Genomic DNA, 17,795 nt, shown 5'->3' with positions numbered 1-17,795 from the left:
GCTGATCATGTCCATATATTCAACTGATTTGCCAACATGTTTTGAAGCCAAAAATTGCCGGCAAATTATTCAAAAGAACTTCGAGTCAAAAATTGAGCTTTGTACTGATGATTATGCTAGCCCATGGTCGCAAGGCTTCATTTTATAGCTCATAATTATCGATTCAATATTTTTTACATCTTTGAGAACTTGTTTTTACAGCACTTGCAACCCCGGATTTCAAAAAAATCTGTAAAATTTTCAATATTCTTTGCTATCTTTTTTTTGTCTTCCTGATTCTGGGAGTTTTCTTAAAAATCATTGCCAATTTTCAAGATGCCTGACACAATCTTACCAAGTTTTCAAAGATTTTTTATTGAAGATTTTTCAAAAAACCTTCTAGATTTGTCAAAGATTGCATAGGTTGCTGATCTTGGGACAGTCTGGTTAGCTGATTGCTATAATGTGATTGTGAAATGGTGATGTGGTTAAATACGTCTTTAACAATGCATGTAGAAAATAAAATTGTCCAAACAGACAGATATAAACCTTTATAAGCCGACTCTTTATAAGTATCACCATCTGGGATACAAGGGTTTCCTTCTTCGTCACAGTGACCGTACAATACACCTCCTATAAAACAAAACGATTTGCAGTTAGCTGTTCTAGTCAATCAAGTTCTTTCTATGCAAAATTGGTTTGTTGTATACCTGGGATATCGTCGATTCTTGGAACTGACTGAACCGGTCCGTTCAGATTTTCAAAATAATAGTCCATGAGATGGGAAACTTGTTCAATGTCCTGAAAAGAAGAAACTTACACATCACATCAAATACATATACTTTGACTATACGTAAAATTTGTACACTGCGAACAGCTGATCTTACATTTAACTTGAATGATCTGTCGCAATCTGCTGGATTAGGAGGCTTAAGCTCTTTCGTGCACAAAGTTAAACTGTTGAATCTTGGTGCCAAGAAAACAAGCAAGGCGACAAGATACTTGAATCCTTCATCGCCATATGATTTCTGGTGTGGCTTTGGTACCAAACGAGATATACCATCCTTCTCAGATACTATTTGAAGGTTGACGATTTCTTCACAAGGCAGGGTTTGAATATTTTCTTGATTCACTCCCATTGCCAATAAAATTACTGGAGTAATCATGTTGAACGGTGTCACTTGCCCGAGTAGTCTGTGAAGTTCGATAAAGTGTGAAAAGTCAAATGCCTTGTCTGACTTTGTAACTATTAGTACCAGAAACGCTTGACTTCTCTGGACGTCTACCAGAAGCTGATAATTGGATCGAGTAATGCCTGATAGAAGTTTTTCGGTAATATCTGGAAATACAATTTCATTCAAGTGTACTTTTACACGTAAGCAGTCATGCTGTTTTAGAAACTGCGCAATTGGCGCATATTACGTATGTTGCCGCACTCAGTTTCAAGAGTAATAATCGATTATATAATGATTTTAGTACCACCCGGGGTTGGTAAAAAATGCTTTTCATGCAATTTTCATAGATTAAAAAAGTGCTTATCATACTATTTCATACAACTTCATAGACCAAAACCAATTGTATGAAAATTCTTTCAATCTTGGAAATTTAAAAGTAAGAAATTGCCACATTCTAGAATTGAACTAAAAACTCATTGCCCTACTTGTTATCAAATATTCTATGAAAATGTGTGATAATTTTTTTTTCAAGCATTGAAATTGTAGGACATTTTTTCCGTAAAAAATTCACAAAAAAATGTTTTGATTTTTTGAGCTTCATTCGAAACACATAAACTTGAAATTTTCTGCCATAAGAAAACCAGAGGGTAGCTGGAAGTTATCACGCAGATAAACTGAATCTGGTGACACTAGCCATGTAAGTTAATGCTAACCTTTTTGCACAGAATTATATACCAGAAACGTACCTTTTTGTGTGTGGCTAGAAAACATTTGCGTTGAAAATTATGGTTTCAGAAAAAAGGCTTGTTTTTTATACAGGAGTATGTTTTTTACCATATGAAAACTATAAAAGATAATTGATTTATTAAAAAACACCCGCCTGTGATTTTTGGATTTTTTGGGGCAAAAACTCAACCTGGACTACCTTATGGACACAAAAAATCAAATTTTGCATGCAATTTTTTTCCCTTAAAATCGATATCTGAGCACAGAAGAAAATTTGGTACCAAAAAAAAGAATCAAAATGATCAAATTTGTTTTTTTTTCTGCGGAAAATTGCGTATCATAAAATTCACATAAATGAAAATTGTATGATAAGCGTTTTTCGATAAAAAATCAGAATTTGGACAGTCAAAACAATCTCAATATATCAAAATAAATATTAAAATAAATCATTCAAGTTCACCGCTTCGAAAGCGCTTTGAATCCTTTCTGAAAACTTACTTTTCCAATAAAAAAATGCTTCTCACATCTGACAAGCTTATTTTCAGCCAAAAAAAATGGTTTTTTTTATGACCAGAAAGTTTCTAAGGCGCCAGATAGACAAAAAATATGTACCAAAAGTCTTTCGGATATTTTTATTTTTTGTATGGAATTTTTATAAAGAACAATTTTTTCATAGACCTCATCTACAAAATCGTTTGACAACCATTTTTTTGTTTAGACGTCAACCCGGGCAGTCTAATTTCATTGAAACAAAAATGGTTTTAATTAATTTATAGTCAATAATAACTTTTCCTTTTTGAAATCAAATTATAATCACTTACATTAGATTTTCATCGACTATGAACAATTTTTAATCCATCTATTTTTTTGAAAAAATTATAATCGATGATAATCGATAATTTTTATACAAATTCTAAATCGAATTGTTCGCACAAAAAATCCATTTCTATCAATATAACCGACTATGATCACTTTTGTTTGCCCATGTTGTATTCATCCTTGCGTCTGATTTGCATATAATTCATGTTTTTCGTAGAAGTTGGTCTATGCGAAAAATAGGAAAGTTATTGTTGCACTTTTTTAATCAATTCAAATATTAAACGTTTTCATTTTTCTTTTCTTATCGATTTGTTTCATGATGCTTATCTAACCACAAAAAACTCTGTCAGGATTGGGGGGAAAAGAAAAACAGACAATGCTTAGACAGGCTTGATAGCCTTTCATAGACTTCTGCGAATCGCAGAAACAACAATAGTTAATATTGTAACATCAGCACATTGTTAAGTTTCATACTTTATTTGGTAGATTTATTTTTACCAACAGTGGGCACTTTTTCAAATAATATGAGGGATCTCTATGATCCTTTTATTTTGTTTTAAGACTGTGTATAGCCAAAGTGTGACAAGACATCTCAATTTAAGAGACTTTGTTATTGACAAAAAAATAACTCGTGTGATATTATTAAAAAAAACTTTTTGTGTGAAAACATTTTGACAAAATAAGAGGTTGCTGTAAATTATTATCGATTATAATTGATCAAAATAAATTTTGTATTGACTATAAGTTAAACAATTCATTTATAATCGATTATATGAGATTATAATTTCTCCGAAAATATCAAGATTATAATCGATTACAAAACCTTTTAACCTCTAAATTTGGGAATTAAAACCAATTACAATTGTCAAAAAATCAACATGTTAATCCGTTATAACACAACATCCTGGCGTCAAAATGCAATACAGTTCCTTTCTTTTTACATTCAATACACAATTAAAACAAAAGAAATTTTTTATCACAAACTAACACATTATACAATTGCAGTTAATTCCTTAAAAAATCTAACGAAAAATTGTTCTATTTTGTTTTACAATATTCGAGCCCCATCAGAGGAAGACCCAAACTTCCCCATTTTTCCTCAAATAACAAAAAAAACACCTCCTCTTACCAATTTTAGTATTTGTAATATTTTTATTTCAGATACCATTAACTATTCCGAAGAAAAAAAACGAGATTTTTTAAAAAGTTTTATTGCTCTTTATCTTCTGCATAGTTTTCCATTGCAGCAGATAGTTTTCTCGCTCCTCATCTACTGCGGGGCTAGGGCTTTTTTACTAGACTGACACTTTACTAGACCGACTTTTTACCAGACCGATCTTTTACCAGACCAACCTTTTACCAGACCACAATGCAATAAATCGATTAAGATAAGTTTGAATTAGTGGACAATTAGAAAAGGAAGCGGTTAGAACAAACAAAATTTAGCTGAGAAACCGTGAAATCATTGATCATTGTCTTTAATCAGACTAAACGGAACTGAAAAACGTCAATAAGTTTTAAAATTTTTTGAGCAAAAAATTGAAATTTATACTGATGCTTCATTTTTGCTGATCATGTCCATATATTCAACTGATTTGCCAACATGTTTTGAAGCCAAAAATTGCCGGCAAATTATTCAAAAGAACTTCGAGTCAAAAATTGAGCTTTGTACTGATGATTATGCTAGCCCATGGTCGCAAGGCTTCATTTTATAGCTCATAATTATCGATTCAATAATTTTTACATCTTTGAGAACTTGTTTTTACAGCACTTGCAACCCCGGATTTCAAAAAAATCTGTAAAATTTTCAATATTCTTTGCTATCTTTTTTTTGTCTTCCTGATTCTGGGAGTTTTCTTAAAAATCATTGCCAATTTTCAAGATGCCTGACACAATCTTACCAAGTTTTCAAAGATTTTTTATTGAAGATTTTTCAAAAAACCTTCTAGATTTGTCAAAGATTGCATAGGTTGCTGATCTTGGGACAGTCTGGTTAGCTGATTGCTATAATGTGATTGTGAAATGGTGATGTGGTTAAATACGTCTTTAACAATGCATGTAGAAAATAAAATTGTCCAAACAGACAGATATAAACCTTTATAAGCCGACTCTTTATAAGTATCACCATCTGGGATACAAGGGTTTCCTTCTTCGTCACAGTGACCGTACAATACACCTCCTATAAAACAAAACGATTTGCAGTTAGCTGTTCTAGTCAATCAAGTTCTTTCTATGCAAAATTGGTTTGTTGTATACCTGGGATATCGTCGATTCTTGGAACTGACTGAACCGGTCCGTTCAGATTTTCAAAATAATAGTCCATGAGATGGGAAACTTGTTCAATGTCCTGAAAAGAAGAAACTTACACATCACATCAAATACATATACTTTGACTATACGTAAAATTTGTACACTGCGAACAGCTGATCTTACATTTAACTTGAATGATCTGTCGCAATCTGCTGGATTAGGAGGCTTAAGCTCTTTCGTGCACAAAGTTAAACTGTTGAATCTTGGTGCCAAGAAAACAAGCAAGGCGACAAGATACTTGAATCCTTCATCGCCATATGATTTCTGGTGTGGCTTTGGTACCAAACGAGATATACCATCCTTCTCAGATACTATTTGAAGGTTGACGATTTCTTCACAAGGCAGGGTTTGAATATTTTCTTGATTCACTCCCATTGCCAATAAAATTACTGGAGTAATCATGTTGAACGGTGTCACTTGCCCGAGTAGTCTGTGAAGTTCGATAAAGTGTGAAAAGTCAAATGCCTTGTCTGACTTTGTAACTATTAGTACCAGAAACGCTTGACTTCTCTGGACGTCTACCAGAAGCTGATAATTGGATCGAGTAATGCCTGATAGAAGTTTTTCGGTAATATCTGGAAATACAATTTCATTCAAGTGTACTTTTACACGTAAGCAGTCATGCTGTTTTAGAAACTGCGCAATTGGCGCATATTACGTATGTTGCCGCACTCAGTTTCAAGAGTAATAATCGATTATATAATGATTTTAGTACCACCCGGGGTTGGTAAAAAATGCTTTTCATGCAATTTTCATAGATTAAAAAAGTGCTTATCATACTATTTCATACAACTTCATAGACCAAAACCAATTGTATGAAAATTCTTTCAATCTTGGAAATTTAAAAGTAAGAAATTGCCACATTCTAGAATTGAACTAAAAACTCATTGCCCTACTTGTTATCAAATATTCTATGAAAATGTGTGATAATTTTTTTTTCAAGCATTGAAATTGTAGGACATTTTTTCCGTAAAAAATTCACAAAAAAATGTTTTGATTTTTTGAGCTTCATTCGAAACACATAAACTTGAAATTTTCTGCCATAAGAAAACCAGAGGGTAGCTGGAAGTTATCACGCAGATAAACTGAATCTGGTGACACTAGCCATGTAAGTTAATGCTAACCTTTTTGCACAGAATTATATACCAGAAACGTACCTTTTTGTGTGTGGCTAGAAAACATTTGCGTTGAAAATTATGGTTTCAGAAAAAAGGCTTGTTTTTTATACAGGAGTATGTTTTTTACCATATGAAAACTATAAAAGATAATTGATTTATTAAAAAACACCCGCCTGTGATTTTTGGATTTTTTGGGGCAAAAACTCAACCTGGACTACCTTATGGACACAAAAAATCAAATTTTGCATGCAATTTTTTTCCCTTAAAATCGATATCTGAGCACAGAAGAAAATTTGGTACCAAAAAAAAGAATCAAAATGATCAAATTTGTTTTTTTTTCTGCGGAAAATTGCGTATCATAAAATTCACATAAATGAAAATTGTATGATAAGCGTTTTTCGATAAAAAATCAGAATTTGGACAGTCAAAACAATCTCAATATATCAAAATAAATATTAAAATAAATCATTCAAGTTCACCGCTTCGAAAGCGCTTTGAATCCTTTCTGAAAACTTACTTTTCCAATAAAAAAATGCTTCTCACATCTGACAAGCTTATTTTCAGCCAAAAAAAATGGTTTTTTTTATGACCAGAAAGTTTCTAAGGCGCCAGATAGAAAAAAAATATGTACCAAAAGTCTTTCGGATATTTTTATTTTTTGTATGGAATTTTTATAAAGAACAATTTTTTCATAGACCTCATCTACAAAATCGTTTGACAACCATTTTTTTGTTTAGACGTCAACCCGGGCAGTCTAATTTCATTGAAACAAAAATGGTTTTAATTAATTTATAGTCAATAATAACTTTTCCTTTTTGAAATCAAATTATAATCACTTACATTAGATTTTCATCGACTATGAACAATTTTTAATCCATCTATTTTTTTGAAAAAATTATAATCGATGATAATCGATAATTTTTATACAAATTCTAAATCGAATTGTTCGCACAAAAAATCCATTTCTATCAAAATAACCGACTATGATCACTTTTGTTTGCCCATGTTGTATTCATCCTTGCGTCTGATTTGCATATAATTCATGTTTTTCGTAGAAGTTGGTCTATGCGAAAAATAGGAAAGTTATTGTTGCACTTTTTTAATCAATTCAAATATTAAACGTTTTCATTTTTCTTTTCTTATCGATTTGTTTCATGATGCTTATCTAACCACAAAAAACTCTGTCAGGATTGGGGGGAAAAGAAAAACAGACAATGCTTAGACAGGCTTGATAGCCTTTCATAGACTTCTGCGAATCGCAGAAACAACAATAGTTAATATTGTAACATCAGCACATTGTTAAGTTTCATACTTTATTTGGTAGATTTATTTTTACCAACAGTGGGCACTTTTTCAAATAATATGAGGGATCTCTATGATCCTTTTATTTTGTTTTAAGACTGTGTATAGCCAAAGTGTGACAAGACATCTCAATTTAAGAGACTTTGTTATTGACAAAAAAATAACTCGTGTGATATTATTAAAAAAAACTTTTTGTGTGAAAACATTTTGACAAAATAAGAGGTTGCTGTAAATTATTATCGATTATAATTGATCAAAATAAATTTTGTATTGACTATAAATTAAACAATTCATTTATAATCGATTATATGAGATTATAATTTCTCCGAAAATATCAAGATTATAATCGATTACAAAACCTTTTAACCTCTAAATTTGGGAATTAAAACCAATTACAATTGTCAAAAAATCAACATGTTATTCCGTTATAACACAACATCCTGGCGTCAAAATGCAATACAGTTCCTTTCTTTTTACATTCAATACACAATTAAAACAAAAGAAATTTTTTATCACAAACTAACACATTATACAATTGCAGTTAATTCCTTAAAAATCTAACGAAAAATTGTTCTATTTTGTTTTACAATATTCGAGCCCCATCAGAGGAAGACCCAAACTTCCCCATTTTCCTCAAATAACAAAAAAAACACCTCCTCTTACCAATTTTAGTATTTGTAATATTTTTATTTCAGATACCATTAACTATTCCGAAGAAAAAAAACGAGATTTTTTAAAAAGTTTTATTGCTCTTTATCTTCTGCATAGTTTTCCATTGCAGCAGATAGTTTTCTCGCTCCTCATCTACTGCGGGGCTAGGGCTTTTTTACTAGACTGACACTTTACTAGACCGACTTTTTACCAGACCGATCTTTTACCAGACCAACCTTTTACCAGACCACAATGCAATAAATCGATTAAGATAAGTTTGAATTAGTGGACAAATAGAAAAGGAAGCGGTTAGAACAAACAAAATTTAGCTGAGAAACCGTGAAATCATTGATCATTGTCTTTAATCAGACTAAACGGCGTCATTACATCTGTCAATCAATTTTGCTTATCGAGTCTGGTAAAAGGTCCATGTATTAAATTTTCTGATAAAAGGTCGGTCTGGTAAAAGGTCGGTCCCCCTTGGAAAATTGCCTAGAAACTGACAGAAAATCTAGTGGGCAGTGCGGTCTGTATTTAGACAACCGCGTATTCAAACACTGTATTAACCAATCAGAATCGAGACAAGAAAAAATTAATAATTAATAATTATTTATTTCGTAAAATCACGACTCTGATTGGTTAAAACAGTGTCTAAAGACGCGGTTGTCACTGCTTCAGAACCATCTAGCAGTTAAAAAAAAACTATACTAGAACTAACGCCTGTCTCAAATGCTCCCCCATCTGAGATCTTTTATTTTATAAAAAAAAATTCGTTTTTCACGATAGAGTTTATTAACGATGAGTTGCTTCTATTTATGATGCAAGTTGTTAAAGACATAGCAGCAGCTCCCACAGCGACAACTACATCTGAATCAATGTTTAGAGGTAGCTGGTCCAACTACCAAGAAACGATGCATTTTTCTTTCACCTACATCCGAGAAGGTTTTGCTGATGGGACGATTTAATAAAGTCAATTCAATCCAAATCCAATCGAATTTGAACACAGTTCAGATAAGTTCAATCGGAACCTATCCCTATAAACTGTGCCGAATCTTACTACAAATATATAAAGAAACTTGAACGCAATTTTTTATTCATAAACCACCTCAGAAATTTGAAGCCAGAACAACGGCCCGGATGGCGAGCCTATCAAATCATGAAGAAAATTTCCACGTTTACGAAAAAAGACTTTGCTACACATGAAAGATTAATACAGGCATATGATTTAGCGGTATGCGCAATTCTTAAAAATTTCCCGAAGGAAATGAAATAATTAACCATCAGCAAAACATTCTCGAAAGTAAGTGAAAGAAAAATGCATCGTTTCTTGGTAGTTGGGCCTCTAAACCTTACTTGGGTAGAATGAAGATAAGAGGTGTTGAAATGCTCAATAAACAACCTTACTACTTGTTGGATTCAAAACATATCACAGTTACGACTTTTACCCCAAAAAGATCAAAAACGCAAGTAACCAGGGGCGGATTTGGGGGGAGGGGGGACTTCCTGAATTCGACTTCCTGAAGGGTCTCTCTTTGGTAATTTTCAAGAAATCCATTTTTAGCCGACCGATCCTAAAATGTTTCTAATGGCATGCGCCGGAAAAACACGATTATTTGGTCGAAATTTTCCAAAAAATGCCTAAAAATGCCTTTTTGCTCCAATTTCTTTTTCAAAATTTTGCCTAAGGCGCAGAAATTTTAACCAAAACCGTGCTTAGGGAGAGCTCGAAAAATCATTTCGGTACCTATAAAAAAGGTCGACAAAAGTTCCAAAAACCTTTTAAAAATCCGCTCCTCTCGAGAAAATCCTAGATCCACCCCAAAAAAAACCTTAACAACATCCGAAATCTACCAAAAGATATCGAGACAATCCGAGAAGGTTATTCCTCGGAACTTTTTTGTTCCAACTTTCGATACGAAAGTAACGAATTATTTGTGCTCGGGATGGGTTTTTTTCTCCAGACAAATTTTGACTTTTTAGTAGTAGCTAGCCATTTTTGACGGAAGTTTTAAACATCATTCGCAACGTTTTGTTGTCCTGAACTCAAATTTGAAAATATATTTTACCTTTGATCAATTTTTGTAGAGTTATGTGAGTTAAACGATTGCAATTTTGACCAATTGGGATGATTCACGCGGATATTTTTCGCGCTATTAACGCGTAAGCGGAGGGAGAGTTCATCCGTTGATTTGTTATGAGAAGAGAAATCTATCCTTTTGTAATTTTTATGGCCTGTGGAGGGATGGTTTTAATAAAAAAATTAAAACTTCAGAAAAAAAGTTCATTTTGTTTTATTTAATTTAATTTCTTAATGTTATTACTGCTCCATAAACTCTAAAAGGCAGTCAGATAATTTTCAGTATCAATATTTTCAACCTTAACTGCAACGGCCGCGGTCGTGCTCAAAAGCGTCATGGAATTTTATCTATGATCAAAAAAATTAACAAATCTTTATATTTTATCATTAACCTACAAGAAACAAAGATGAATAACGCTCTGGAATTAACTTCGGTACACAATATGGAAAATTCAACAGTCCCAAGTGCCGGTTAGTCGGGGGGTCCTGCCAGAATATGGAAATAGGCCTTACTTTACTCACCACTTACCATAATGAGTGCTATTTAAGACTTAATTTTGAGTAGGGAGACTCTTTCCACTAACTGTAACAAGACTGCTCGTTTAAGGGCAAAGCCCTTAATATTTCGACTGCATTTTAAGGTTTATAGAGCAATAATCAAATTTAAAAAACAATTGAATTGAAACAAAAAGAAAAAATCTAAAATTTGAAATTTTTTATGAAAATCATCCCCCACACGCCATATAAAGTACAAAACGATAAGTTTTGCTCATTGCTAGAAATCAATTATGGCAAATAAGCTTCTTTCAACCAATTTGAAACGATTTATAAGACGGATTAACTCTCCGCTTACGCGTTAATAGCGCGAAATATATCGCGCGTTAGTTGTCCCAAAATGGCCAAAACGCTAATCTTTAAACCCCCGTAATTTTACAAAAAATAATCACAATTAAATTTTTTTTTTAAAATTTGGGCTCAGGGCAACAATACCTTTCAAATGATTTTTAAAAACATCAGTCAAAAACGGCTAGTTAAAAAGTCGAAATTTGTCTGAAGAAAAAAAAACCCACCCCGAGCACAAATTTTCCGTTGCCCGCATCCAGTTTCAAGCGTTAATAATCAATTTTATTACGATTTTAACACTAGTCTTACTAAAATTGAGAAACAATTGATTTTAATCAGTTAATAATCGATTCAATTATTAATCAATTATAATCTTTTTTTTCTTTTAATTTATAATTAATTATAATCCAATATAATAGATAATTCATTCTTGTATTTTTCGACACAATTAAAATCGATTATAATTGATTATAATCCATGATTTTATTCAAATTTCTTTTTCATTAGTTTTGCACAAAAATCCATTATAATCAATTATAATTGATTATAATCCCTTTGTTTGTCCTTTTTTGTCTTTGAAGTTGCATCTAAGTTGGTTATAGCTGATGTTTTTTGTAAAAGTTTTCCAAATAATTCAAATTTATAGTTTTTTTTTTCATTTCTTCTCCATTAGAGTTGTTTTGTGATGCATATTTTGAGCTTTTTAAAACACCAAAACATAAACAAATTGATTTATTTATTTTCATGATTGATTCGGAAAATAAGTTTTTTATCTACCTAGGGAACCTTTCCACTCATATAAAAGGATCTCTATGAAACTTTTTTTCGTGGTAAAACTTTGTGTTCAGATGAACCAAAGTGTTCAAGAGATCTCTCTTTTAGAGATTGTCCTTTTGACACCAAAATAATAACCCATAAGGTATAATTAGGAAAATTTCGGCAAAATAAGAGATTATAATCGATTTGAATCAATTATAATCGATTATATTTGATCTTAACGGTTTTACTAAGGAATATAATCAATTATAATCAATTATAAGAGATTATAATCTCTTGGAAAATATTGCGATTATAATCAATTATAAATCCCTTAAAGACCTAATTTTGGTAATTATAATCAATTATAATTGTCAAAATTTATCATAATAATCCGCTATAATCGATTACCTAACTTGTAATTTATTAACCTGTAATTGATTACATAGTAAATTTGGATGCGGGAATTTTCGTATCGAGAGTCGGAACAAAAACTAATTGTCTCCAAATTCTTATGAGCGACTTATTAAACTACTTAGATAAAGGCTTGAAAACTTGACGCATAGTTTTCCAATAATTCTACTCGGTGACTTAAATTCCTTTAGTGATACTACAAGTAAATACAAAGGACGTTCCGAACGCATAGACGATATCAGAATGCGACGGCACATGGCAACTTACAAAGTTATTTAATCTCTACATCTGTATGATACTGGGACGCTTGCTACAAAGAGAAAGTTTACCAATCCTCACAAACATAAACATGGACAACATTTACTCGCGTCGTACTTTTGAATACTCGGGCTCAGATCACCACAAATTGTCAATACCTCATTTGGGCAATCATACAGGACACGTGGGATAGGAATCGGGAAAATGAGCGATGGTGTCATTGTGGCAAATATTTTTTTTCAATCAAGCAACTTATATTAGAGAATGGTCCGATAAACTCATCAACTGAATTTTAGGCACCCCAAACTACACCTGCAAGAACATCTGAACTTTCTTTCTATTAGCATATCCAGAATAAAAGTGCAACTTGATAAAAACCTTAGCGTCAAGAAAAAACTACTCGAAAGCAAACTCATTGATGCGAGATTAAAAAAAATTGATCGACGAAAAAGATTACACAGAAACCACCACAAATATGCACGACAACCCGGTTTGACCTCCATACAACGAAAATGCTTATCATACAATTCCATACATCAAGCGTGTGGAAAAATGCTTGTCATACAATTTTCATACAATTTCTAAAAATGGTTGAAAACTGGTATAAACTTATTTCTGTGGCTGTTTGATTCTAATAAAAACAGTCTGGTGATAAAAAACTGAGGTTTTCGTTTTTTGAAAAAATGCTTAGCATACAATTCCCATATATGGAAATTGTATGAATGGCATTTTTTTGATGGCGACACAAAAAAAAGTAATTTTGAAAATTTGGCCCAAAAAAATTTTGTTATTTTTTCAACCGCAAATCGAATTTCTCACGCAAACAAACACTTTTCGAAAAAAATTTTTTGCATGCAAAATTTAACATTTTGTGTGCATAAAGTAGTCCTGGATACAATAAAATTGGCTCATATTTTCTTTTTACTTCAAATTTTTTTTCAAAAACGCCGGAAATTCCTATTTTTTTTGTATGGGGTGTTAATGTATGCCTTGATCAATGTCTGATAACTTGAAAATTCAAAAATTCAAAATAAACAGCATTAAAAAGTTTTGCCAAAAAACAAAAGTTTGTTACATTTGTTATAATAATTGTGAAAGACAGCCAAATTCAGGTCGTTTTGTAAACGCATGACCGTCCAACCTTTGGTGTATGAGTAACCAAGGTCTTTGTCGTTTGTGTTCGGTTGGAAACACAACCGAAAATTTTTCAGAAACTTAATTCAGAAAGAAAAAATCAAAATTTTTGGTTTATGGGAAAACACCTATCATACAATTTTCATATATGAAAAAATGCTTATCATAGAGTTTTCATACAATTTTCTGTACGTATGGAATTGTATGAAATTGTATGACAAGAAGTTTCTCATATATGAAAATTGTATGATAAGAAGTTTTGGTCAACCCGGGAACTATATCTAGATATCAATGAAGGTCAATCATCTGCCAAAAGGTCAATCTAACCTGAAAAATTAGAGAAATCCTCTAGCAAAACGAACATTATTGCCTCAAAAAAAATGAAGCAGGGATGATAAACAGCGATGAGGATAAAATACTTCAATTTTTCACAAAAAAAAATTCTCACAACTCTTCAAAAAGTGAAGCAAAAAATCGACCAGAAGTTAAATTATTTGCAAAATTTTTTTCTAGCAGTTATGTTGAAAACCAAAATTTAGGAAAATAGCAAAATCATTAATGAACCATTCGCAAAAACGGAATTAGTAAAGCAATATACAAGTTTCTCATAATTTCACTGATGAACACAGACCAGAAAATACTTTCTCATCTAATTGCCACACTGTTGTTCCCAATATTAGACAAAATTCTTGGTCCACATCATAAAGCTTACCAACCGAAACTAAAAATACATACCGCAACACTCAATGCTCGACTTCGACTGCCATCGATCAAAAGGAGCTCATCTGCAGTTTCAATTGACTTTATCAAAGCATTGAACAAAATCAACGGTTTTTTTACATTCTCAATCAACTCAGAGTTCCGGGAGAGTTCGTTTCAATCTTGAGACTAACCTGCTGCAAAACAACATCATTGATAGAATGTCAACCAAAATTGAGAAAGGAGTCCAACAAGGATGCCGATGTCAGCCTTCTTGTTCATTTTAGGAATGGAACAGCTTCTGACCCTAATACAAGGAAGCAAACGTAATTGCTCAACCACTTTTGGAAATGTTCAGCATATAGCGGAGTTTTGACGGAGAACTAGACGATACTAACAGAAGCATAAAGACAAATCACAGTCTGAACTAAAAACATTAGTTTTGAACCTCAAAAGTGCGCTAAGAAAGTACCTCAACAATCTAAGGAAACACAAAAATGCATCATCGTGTAAACTCAACAACTATGCAACTAAACTAGCCGTTACCAACGAAATAACATTAAGGCGAATATACAAACCTCTAGTCAGCTCGAAATTCCCTGAAACGTTTTTCAAAAAAAAAAGTAATTTTTCAAGATAACATCTATGATCCTAATCGCCAATTTTACAGAATATCGCTAGAAAACTTTGTAAATCTTTCTTCTTACCTTTTTTAAACCTTTGTTAGAAAACCCCGTTGTTTTTTTGAAAAAAATAATTTCTACCGGCTGATATTCCGCTTATATTTTTTAGAAATACCGCCTATTCTCTTCCATTGTCCGGGCACCAAGTAGCGAAGAAAAAATTCCTAATGAATAACCGAGAACGCCAGTTTTGAGAATGGAACTGCATGATTGTTTAGTCAGTGGATGCCAAGGATTTTATGACAGTATTCAATATTGAAAACCCTAAAAATTTTTGAAAGCTCAATACATTTCAAAATGCTACTCTTCAAAATGCTACTTTTCAAACTACATTAGTTCTTATGATAATTTATTACGTCTGCTATAAAAAACATCAAAACTGAAAGGAATTAGCTATACGAATCAATACAATTTATTTGAACCTACCCTGAGAACTAAAATAAACAGGTTTCTATAAAAGTTTTTTTTCGTGGTAAAATTTTGTGTTCAGCTAAACTTAAGTGTGACAAGGCATCTCACTTTAGAGATATTGTTATTAACAGAAAAACAAAAACCTCTAGATTATAATTCAATTATGCTTTGGGTGTGACAAGATTTTTGCAAAATAAGAGATAATTCTCAATAAATAATCGATTATAATTAATTTGAAGAATTTTTTGTATGAATTTTATTCATTTTTAATCAACTATAATCGATTATAAAAGATTATAATCTTATGAAAATATCACGATTATAGTCGATTAAAAATCCTATAAACACTTAAACACCTAAACACCATAACTACATAAAAATCCGTTATGATCGATTACTTACGCTTAAACTTGGATGCGGGATGTAAAGGTTGTGTGAAAATACAAGCTGCCAATTATTGGGTAAAAAATTTTAACTAACTACATTTTATACACAGAAGCGAATTGGAGCTTTGAACCACATGCGATACAATTGAATCATAAAAGAAGCAAAAATGAGTCGAAAAAATAAAAAATATGTTTAAAAAATAGGTGAATCAAAATTTACGTATGTCTCGATGAAGGAGAAATAATTCTCAGCTAAAGCTGGAGGTAAGGTTTTTGTTATTTTTGAACTTGTTATTCTGATGCGGGACAAAAGGTGTAATTTCAAAAATAAGACATTGTCCAAAACCTTAGGACCCTTTTCATTATGAACCAAGACACAAGTGATTCAATTGATTCTGTTAAACAAGTTGTTAACTAATAAAAATATATAATTTCTAGTTTGATAACGTCCAGCAATTTACATCAATGTTTTAAAAGTTTGAAGAAATATTTAATCAAGTGGTTCGAGTGTTTTTAACTTCATTCTATTTAGAGTTGCGTTAAATTGTCCAATAAGTTTTTTTTATGTTCAAAGCATAACAAAATGTTGAATTTTTTCACCACGAAAACGTTCAGCAAGCATTACAACTCACTGGCGGCTAATATAACTGGTATTTGAAACGAACGTGAGCAATCTAATCAGCAGCTAATTGATGCAGTACTCACTAACCTGCTGGATCAAAAAGCTTAAGGATAGAGCGGAAATCCCAGTTCGGGAATACGGCCCATCGTTCTTCTGGGGCTGCGGAATATGTTTCTGGGTGTGTTTTTTGTCCATTTGAACTCAAACAGAAGTTTCTGAGTGTCGGATGGAAGAAACTGTTTCGGTAGTGGATGTCAGTTGTAAACACTGGAACCACTTTTGGGAAAATGTTGTCAAAAATCGAACTGTTTCCAATTTCGCCATTGTGTTTGTCCAACTGCCTGACCAGATCTAAACAAAATTATTGCAATGAAGGTGAAGTTCTGATCCTTTGGTATATGCTTTGCTTGAAGGCAACTAAAACTACAGATATGAGCGCCGGCACTGTGTCACCAATACACAAAATCCTTTTTTCCTATCGATGCTGACCTAAATGAAGTCCAGATAAACAAGTTTCTCATAAATTTCACATTTTAGTTAATATAGTAGTTAAATAATCAGAATAAAAAACGGTGGGAGGCAGCAGGAAACTGTTGACTCACCTTCTTTGTCTGTTGACTTTACATTTGCTTCGCCGTATTCACTCAAATCAATGTCAATCTCCAGAACCATTTTATCAGAACTGCTTTCACTCATCAAGACCTGATCAGTTGCCATCACTCTCACGCCTGGAACATCTACTAAATCTTACGCAATTTGAGTTTTGGTTCTCGTTTAGAAGTGTGGTCCCGCCAGACCACTTGAAATATGCTTGAAGTACTTCAAATGGATGAAAATAAAAGGAAAACTTGTTATCAATTCTTCTTTAGATTTGCCACTAACGTTTTTTTCTAAATGGAACTATCAAAATTATTAATTCACTGGCAAAACCTAGAAACTACCTGTAAAATCTTTCATGTCTGACAATTATTTGGGACCAGTGGTAGATTTACGGGACCATACTTCTAAGCCAGGTTTTTAACAGGACCATACTTCTACGAGTACCTGAGTTTTTGATACAATTGTACTTACTTGGTAATAACGTAGTACCCGTACCGAGAAAATTCTTTATCTTTTACTTGAAATACGTTGTATCTAATCTAATTTCTGGGCAGAAATTCTTTGCGAAATGTTTAAATAAAGCATGGATTTAATAAAATTCTTTATTTCGAATCCTAATTCTGATCAGAAGTTAGCTAAATCTAGGCTAATTCTAGCTAGGAAAATCCTCCTGGCTCCTCGAACCCCAAACCTTCTGGTTGCTTGACATCTTCTTTATCCACTAGGCTACAGGCCTTGCTGTAGGTGCGTAGTTTTAGCGGTGTAACAGTTGTTAAAACAAGTGTAAGTTTGCATTGTATTGCTACTGTTATTTTACATAGTCGAAGCATGT

At 32.4% G+C, this 17,795-nt stretch overlaps 1 protein-coding gene across 1 annotated transcript in view; it reads right to left on the bottom strand.

Annotated features, from left to right (window-relative positions):
• LOC134851417 (uncharacterized) overlaps nucleotides 1-17,088 on the bottom strand; it is a 29,219-nt gene extending 12,131 nt beyond the window's left edge. The window contains exons 1-8 of the mRNA XM_063867493.1: nucleotides 16,966-17,088; nucleotides 16,451-16,714; nucleotides 5,133-5,584; nucleotides 4,956-5,046; nucleotides 4,795-4,878; nucleotides 867-1,318; nucleotides 690-780; nucleotides 529-612 (exon numbers count right to left, since the gene is read on the bottom strand). Coding sequence (XP_063723563.1) covers nucleotides 529-612; nucleotides 690-780; nucleotides 867-1,318; nucleotides 4,795-4,878; nucleotides 4,956-5,046; nucleotides 5,133-5,584; nucleotides 16,451-16,714; nucleotides 16,966-17,080 — 1,633 coding nt within the window. The 5' untranslated portion in view covers nucleotides 17,081-17,088. The remainder of the gene's footprint in view (nucleotides 1-528; nucleotides 613-689; nucleotides 781-866; nucleotides 1,319-4,794; nucleotides 4,879-4,955; nucleotides 5,047-5,132; nucleotides 5,585-16,450; nucleotides 16,715-16,965) is intronic.
• Nucleotides 17,089-17,795: the final 707 nt, after the last annotated feature.

This window comes from Symsagittifera roscoffensis, chromosome 7 (assembly GCF_963678635.1).
Source record: "Symsagittifera roscoffensis chromosome 7, txSymRosc1.1, whole genome shotgun sequence".
NCBI lineage: Eukaryota > Metazoa > Xenacoelomorpha > Acoela > Convolutidae > Symsagittifera > Symsagittifera roscoffensis.
Note: the sequence above shows the minus strand (reverse complement) of the source record. Positions and strands in the feature narration are given on the sequence as shown.